We start from the raw sequence: 7,920 nt of genomic DNA on the forward strand, positions 1-7,920 counted from the left end.
CTGCAGKTGGAAATTAGCATTCGTGGCTTTAACCTGGTACCACGTGTCTCTCCTTGTAAAAGGTTAATGAAATGTTGTACATTGTCTCTGTATAAATAAAAAAACAAAAAATTCCGATTTACTCAAAGTGTTTAAAGATGACTTCCAACATGTCCAGTCTGAAAGTTTCAGTTCCTTGGAATAAAAGAAAAACAGCATCACTCGCCAACATTCAGTCATTCTTTTTATCTTTATTTTTTTCAGAACAATAAAAATAGTTTAACAAACAAACACTTCTTCATTCTCTCCTTTTAGACTTGTATTTACAGCAGAAAAAAAAAAGCAAAAAACAAACAAAACCACTCTGTTATGTCAGTTTCATCTCTTCTTGGCTCCGTTCCCACCCTGATTCTCCTTCTCCAGCCCCCCCCTGCAGGCTCGACAGGAGAGGTCCGGGGTCTATTGCTGTGTCTGACGAGGTATACAGGCTCTTCAATGACAGGAGAGAAGACGGTATTTTAAGCAGACGTGACCTAACATTTCCACGTTTTCATTTTGTTCAGAGATGCGAGCAGTTTGCGACACACGTTTTCACCTACTGGCGCAACTTTGGAAGCTAAAAAAGACACAATGACTCATTTTACTGTGGGAAAAAAAACAAACAAACAACAACACACAACTGATGCAAAGGAAGACGACAAGTTTCAGATGCATTCTTTGTCCTGCGGAGATAAACTGCTGTGTAGAGGGGGTCCCTGAGGGAAGTGAGGAGAGACGGTTTGAATGCACAAAACAAGTCACAACACACACATTGGAATAATGGTTAGCTTCAATAACGGAGCAGCTATTAAACAGAAACACACCTTTTACAGTATGTGTGAACTATGGGCCTTAACAGCTTTTTGATACAGTACTCAAAGCACCCTCTAAATGCCAGAAAACAATTAAGCCCTCAAAAAGCACTCAACAGAAATGTTGCAAATTACTCACAAGTATCATCTCTAATGAGGGATAGAATCTGAGCACAGCAACTATTTTTATTTTAAATGCATCCGAGGCAAGCTTTCTTTCCAGGTTTCAAATTTTAAAAAGATTGGGAGGCTATGCCTGGAAAATATGACGCTGGGTTAAAAAGAAAAAGAGGAAGAAAAACAGACTTATTGCAGGTGTTTCCTCTAATATGAGACCGCTTATGTAATGAATCACGATGTGGGTATCACTGTCCCTCTTTGTTAGCTGAATACAATCACAAATTAGGGCTGATTAGCTAAACAATCAACGGCAGAGGAAATGAGAGATGCCTGAGTTGCTGAGGGTTTTCTGCACCTGATCTGGTCAGAGGTATCAACAGTCTGGACAAAYCAAAGAACTAATCCAACTTTAAGAAGCTCCAAACATAAAAAAACTCTTCTACAGCAGAGAAAAGGTGCAAAAAAGTGAAAAGTTTTTTAAAGAAGAAAAGCAGAAGACATAGAAAAAGAAATCCAAAACCTTGTGACTATGTCAGGGTTACATAGTCCAGAGGTCTGCATGTAATAGTGGTGGACTGGAGCACCGTCTTTATGGCTGCRGGTCAGAGGGTCACTGGTCCAGTCGGGTTGGAGGGGTGATGGCTGTCAAAGCCKGTTTCCAGCGCGGAGCGGCAGGCTAGCATAGTGATGAGGATAATGACGTCTTAGTGTCACATCAGATCACACAGCAGAGCAGGAGTGGGCAAACCGGGGCCCCCAGATGCACCCGTCGGGCACAAACAGTCCAAAGGCCATTGCCTTTAGTGTTCCCATAGTTCAGAGAGCGGCTCCAGCACAGTGCAGATAGGATGAAATGAAGCCGGATGCTCACATTTCAAAATKTTCACAAGAAGTCGATACATATCGTCGAGGGAGCGGTTGCTTCAACGAAGCCATGTGGAAGCCTGTTCATCTTTGTCAGATGCTCACTTTAGGCCCAAATCAGGAGGGATGTGAAGGCTCATTAGTTTTTTTGAGGGTTAAATCCTCTTCTTCACTGGCCATCCCTCTGCCACTGGGCCACATGCCAATGTGCTGACTCCTCCTATCCAACAGACATCGCTGGTTAGACTCACACAATACATCTGAACAAGACTAAAGGGCTGCAGTCGTGTAAACAGCTCTGCAAGCCTTGACTTAAGGCACGGCAATCAATTGAGCTAAGTGCTAAGCTCGCAGCAGAACTGCAAACCTGCTGATGTTTAACATGTCAACACTGCATGGCACTGCAGTTTGAACACAGAGAAGCTGGATTTTCACATCTACAGCCAAATTACACCAAACCTATTTGCTCTTTCTCACTTGGTTGTAGAATAACTTGGCAGTTCACTGCACAAATCTGTTTTGTGACAAATTGTGCTCTTTGAAAACAAAGTGGATAAACTGAGCTGAAAGTCGTTTTAACTCGGCACTGCAGCTTGAACACAGAGAAGCTGGATTTTCACATCTACAGCCAAATTACACCAAACCTATTTGCTCTTTCTCACTTGGTTGTAGAATAACTTGGCAGTTCACTGCACAAATCTGTTTTGTGACAAATAACTGTGCTCTTTGAAAACAAAGTGGATAAACTGAGCTGAAAGTCGTTTTAACTCTGTTTGATTTGATATTAGTATAAAACAGCATTTCAAATGAAACATTGTCTTCAGTGATACTTAGCACCACAATTCAAAAATGATTGTAYATTGTGATTTTATGTTTTGTTCTTTTGAACATCTTTTTCCCCCCTTTTCTTCCTGCCTCAGGACTACAGATGTAAATTAGCAACTATGCTATAACCTGGCTCATTTACAGTCTATACAGAAGTATAAGAATGTTCATTAATGTGTATTGTCCTAATTAAATAAAGAATATTAAAAAACAGAAGGATGAAGGAAGACTTGAGTCTTTTTTTTAAGAACTAATCGGCTAAAATAAGRCTGGGGAGGGAGTTCTGCTCAAAGTTAACCATTTTGTGGAAAGTCTTGCTAAATCAGCTTAACAATTTAGTAATACTAGGTAAAACTTCAAATTGTAAAGTGTTGGGAAAAGTGCGGTGTGAGGGTGTAACTTGTACATTCTGAGTTATCACTATTCCTGCATGCTGTGTGCTCACTTCAATTTTCTAAACGCTAAAATCAGGTATGCCTTTTATTTGTAACTTAATAAGCTGCCATTTCCCAAAACTAAAATGTGTTGTTTTATTACAATTTTCAATAATATGCAAGGTTGCAACAGAGGTTTTGAAGGAGGTAACGTAATGAATTAAAACGTATTGTGGCTTACCTTTCATTAGACATGTTCTTCGTCTGTAGTGACAATTAATATAAATGTTGCAAATGTTTGTGACTCAAACATTTCCAGTGACCTGTGGTTCTCCTTCATTTTCACACATTTAACCCAGAGTTAGAGCAGAGGAGGAGGWCTTCAAAGTCCTGCTGAAAAACATCCAGTAGTCTTTAGATGCAAGCATTGCCTGCAATTAATTAAAAATAAAAATTCTACCAAACTCATCATCTGTGCCTTTAAAAGTCTCATTTCTCCAGTGTTTTTGTTCATAGCATTTTGCTTCCTTTTTGCCAACAAGGGGGAAAAAAAAGAAAAAAAAAAGAAAAAAATGCACACACTCCAAAAACATCTTCTGTTCTGCACAGTCACCTTTAGGGGAACCCCGATGGTCATTTGATGCATCAAAAGGTTAATTTATGCTCTATATAAAAAAAAAAAGAAAAGTATTCATAAATTATTCAACAATGTTCAGTAGATAAAATACCACTCGCATTTCTGTCCTGAAATTGTCACTTTGTGCTTTCTGAAAGCAAAACAAACAAAAACATTGAAAAGAAGCAGCTGATTTTTGCCGGGGGGGTAATCTGTATATATTTATATTTTTTAAAAAGTCCGTTTAAATCTAAAATTGTTGTTCTATCTGTGACGGTTGGATATTCCATTGCCGTTTGTGGCCGGTTCCTCCAGCTCGTCGTCCTCAAAGCCATGAAAAGTGGAAGTGTCGCTCTCAGAGGTGGTGCCAAAAAGCTCCTCGGCTCCAGTAAACGTTCCGTCTTCTTTTTCCTCCCCCCGGTCAGCTGCGATGTAGGAAAGGAGAGCATCAGACAGTGAGCAGGTCAGGGAAAAAAAACAAAAAACAAAACAAAACAGGGGAGTGAACCATAAATTAGAAAGACATGTTTGTACTTTATGAAGTGCGATTAGCTGAGAAGTGTGTACTACCGGAGGTGGGTGAGTACTGTTGAAGAGCACTTATTCAACATATTTTTACTCAACTGAAAGTAAAAGTTGGTCATCCAAAAAACTGCTCACGTAAAAGAGTATTTTATAAAAACTTAAGTGCCGAGGACTGATCATAATGTCTGATTTAACATTCTAAAATGATGTCATCAGACTGACAAAAAATTGAAAGTTACATGCAAATTTTCGTGTTTTAAAGACTAACATGAAGAAACTTATTATAAATGAACTGTAGGTGTGTGGCTTGTTAAAACATGTTTGTTCTTTATTCAGTCAAGTAACTTACAGTGGGTATTCCAAAGTTTTACTCAAGTAAGAGTAGCGATACTTCATATTATTATTATTATTCCGTCCGGACACAGGTATCAGTCGACCAAATGTAGGACTAATAGACTTAAAAACGCATTTATCCCTGCAGCATTTACATTTCTTAACGAACATTTGTGATCTTTTTTGTGTTTGTGTATAAATGTTTTGTTTTTATGTACTGACTGCGCAACAAATTGCCCAGTGAGGATAATAAAAATGCGTGAAGTTGAAGTTACTCAAGTACAGTGAAGTCCAACTGCTTCTAAAAGTTTTTTTTTTCCAAAAAAGTTACTTAAGTAAACACAACCAGTTACTACCCACTTCTGTGTATTACATATTATATCCGTGTACATAAACTCACTTGTGCATTGACAGGCAGAGCCAGTTTTACCCAGTTTCCTGTTTGAGCCATGGCATTTATTACAGTAGTTGTTGGGTATGCTGGTCCCACCAGAACTCTTTGGACCTTAAAGAAAACATCACAGGACAAATTTACATTTTACTGATGGCTGATAAAAACTTATGAAAAGCAGTTATTTACAAGAAAAATCCAAAAACAAATCGCAGACTTTCTGAAAGAGCTCCCATAATTGTAAAGAAAAAGTATTTTAGCCAGTCTCTTTTGTGTCCTCATTTCTTTATAAGAATCTAAATTTCCACAGATCTTGGCTTCATTTGATCCACAGGAGGAGGTTTAGAAAATATGTTGATACTAAAACATTTGAAAACAACTTTCCAGGAGCTTCAGGCGTCTTACGTTTGTGTCTGTCGGACAGTGGTGCAGAGGGGGAGCGGGAGGCCACCGTGCTTCTCTCCCCGGCTCTGTCCTCCTCTGCCAGGTGGGAATGGGTGTAGTGGTAACTGAGTCCTGTGCGGTTCCTGTAGCGCTTTGTACAGACTGCAACGAAAAGAGGGTGGAGGTTCAGTCCCGCTGAAACGGTTGCTAGCAGTTTGAACTTTTGTGGCAGCWTGTGTCGAGGATAAAAATTTAACCAACTAAATGTTTTGCATCTGTCACAGTTGTACAGATCCCTTTAAAAGAGACAAACAAATTAAAGTACCTGAGGTCAAAGGTTTGGAGTTCTGCTTCTGTCTATATCTGTCTGAAACAAAAACAAAAAGACAGGAAGAAAATAAAACATAAGAATAGATTATCCAAGTCTAGTTAGAGCAAAAACTTCCTGGATTTTACACAGCAGGTACATGTTGAAAAACACTTTAAGGTGACTTTAAATATTTGAAAGCAGTAGATCTGACTATATTTTCCACAGAAAGCAGATTTATGTGGACAGAATACAGCTTTTGTTTTGCCTACAAAATAAAAGTTGAACACAATAGAAGATATCATGTTACAAGTTATGAGAGAGTAAAATATATTTAGGAATTGTCTACTTACTGTCACAGAAGTATGGCTTATCATCATCCAGATCTGTCCTCCTGCGGCCCGAACCTCGACCCTGACGGGAGCAGAGGAGAAGGGCTGCTTTTAACCCAAGCCTCATCAGACAAGAGTTTAAAACGATGAGTGTAAAACTGCAACATCAGAACAACCACAGCCTCTCCTTTAGTGACTTACTCTTCCTTTGCCTCGATGTCTCCTTTTAGGAGTGTCTACCTCAAAATCATCATCATCATTAAACGCATCTTCGGCCGCATCTGCCTCCAAAACCCTCTGTAAAAGACAGAGGACACTTTCAATCTGAGCTCTGATTGAAGCATACTTTCATAAAAAACTAAATTAACACAATTAAAAAGATTATTTTTCCTTTTAATCTTGCAGATATTTTTGGTTGATGACAAACCAATTCCTGTTTCCTGTAAAAAAAAAAATCCTGTTTCCACATGTGCTTATTGGAATGTGTGACACTGAGATAAGATTATCTGGCTTTAAACCGAATCTTTATACTAAAACATGACTTGAAGTGAAACTAACTTTTATTTAGTTTTACCTTTTCTGAACACATAATTCGGTAGTGAATATTTCTCACTGTGGTAAATATAATGACCAGTAGCGAGGCGGTCCACTTGTCCAAAAAATGCTTCAGTGCTCAGTTAACAAGCTCTGCAGGTTAGTTTGAAAAAAAACTTGGCAACCGGTTAAGGCAACACTCACTGCTCTGAGAGCTGGCATGATGTAACKGAGCGTTTGCATTTTAAACATCTCCCCGATGCTCTACGAGCACCAACCACAGTGTTCGACYGAGCCTACCTGGATCTCCAGCAGGCTCTCCTCGTCATTCTTGGAGTTGTTCCTCTTGTCGAGACCCCCTCGCAGCAGAGCCTCCAGCGTGGTGCTCTGGGTGGGCAAACCATCTCTGGACATGAGGCCGCCGTCTGCACCGAACAAAACAGAATGTGTTAGGAATCMGAACAACACTATCAGGCATCGTCACAGACTGAAACCAGAATTCTTTTAATCGTTTGAGGAGAATATCCATTTTTTATTCAATTCAATTCAAAAAATGTATTAATTTCATTAAAAAATAACTATTTATAATAAAAAAAACAAAGAAAATACACAAATCAAAAATCTAAATAAAATGAAAGATTGAAGAATGTCTGCCCCTTTTATCCCCAGAATACATTCAAACAAAACATAATTTACAAAACAATCCAAATAAAAATAGAAACATCAACTCAAACAACAATTCATGTAGCTTCTCATTTTACTATTCCACATACCTTCAGAAAACTAGCTTTTATCTGTCTCTTAAATAGATCTGGCATTTTAAGATCTTCCAGACCATTCCACAATCCTATACCCTGGATTGAAGTACATCTTTCTCTCATGCAAGTACAAAAATATGACTTCACAAACATTTCCATCCCCTGGAATTTTGTTTTATTGAAAATGATAAAAGCATGTGGTAACTTGCTGGAGGATTTGTTTATTTTTTGTCTACAATATTTTTTGCGAGATAATGTCTCATCGCAACTATCTTCATGATACCATTACATAGATGGGAAAAAAACAACCACACATTTTTCATTTTGTAAATAAAGACCATATCACTGAGCATTTTCATGATTTGTTCAGTCAACTTTGTCTACAGGAAACTTTTYAGCACAATGTTTTTAAAGGAGCTTATCATGTCAACCTGAACACACGCAGATATTTCCTCCWACAGGGGAAATCGTAMGGTTATGAATATAACCACAGTTCCTTGAAGGAATGGAACGAAGTACAACACACAGTTGTATATGGGACACGCACGCCTGGCTGAAGCCACCTCTAATCACGTCTTTAGACCGGTGACGTTGAACATCGGGTGACAGACTTCGCCTTCACCCTTTAAGTTCGGAGTCACCAGCATCATTACTCAGATACCGCCCTTCACCGAGCCTTTGTGATGCGGGGCCAACAAGGTGTTGTACTTCGTTCCATTCCTTCAAG

The 7,920-nt window shown here is 38.9% G+C and overlaps 1 protein-coding gene and 1 long non-coding RNA gene across 2 annotated transcripts in view; both read right to left on the bottom strand.

Annotated features, from left to right (window-relative positions):
* Positions 1-210: 210 nt before the first annotated feature.
* LOC106520313 (uncharacterized) lies at positions 211-3,521 on the bottom strand. The gene is made up of 2 exons (XR_001310540.1): positions 3,255-3,521; positions 211-2,034 (listed from the first exon to the last, which is right to left on the bottom strand). It is a non-coding gene; the product is annotated as an uncharacterized LOC106520313 (long non-coding RNA).
* An 86-nt stretch (positions 3,522-3,607) lies between these two features.
* The window catches only part of LOC106520309 (zinc finger protein DPF3), a 20,004-nt gene continuing 15,691 nt past the window's right edge, over positions 3,608-7,920 (bottom strand). The window contains exons 4-10 of the mRNA XM_014012311.1: positions 6,736-6,860; positions 6,103-6,198; positions 5,923-5,983; positions 5,588-5,629; positions 5,284-5,424; positions 4,888-4,992; positions 3,608-4,054 (exon numbers count right to left, since the gene is read on the bottom strand). Of these exons, the coding sequence (XP_013867765.1) occupies positions 3,894-4,054; positions 4,888-4,992; positions 5,284-5,424; positions 5,588-5,629; positions 5,923-5,983; positions 6,103-6,198; positions 6,736-6,860 (731 nt within the window). The 3' untranslated portion in view covers positions 3,608-3,893. The remainder of the gene's footprint in view (positions 4,055-4,887; positions 4,993-5,283; positions 5,425-5,587; positions 5,630-5,922; positions 5,984-6,102; positions 6,199-6,735; positions 6,861-7,920) is intronic.

Source organism: Austrofundulus limnaeus, unplaced genomic scaffold (assembly GCF_001266775.1).
Source record: "Austrofundulus limnaeus strain Quisiro unplaced genomic scaffold, Austrofundulus_limnaeus-1.0 Scaffold2, whole genome shotgun sequence".
NCBI lineage: Eukaryota > Metazoa > Chordata > Actinopteri > Cyprinodontiformes > Rivulidae > Austrofundulus > Austrofundulus limnaeus.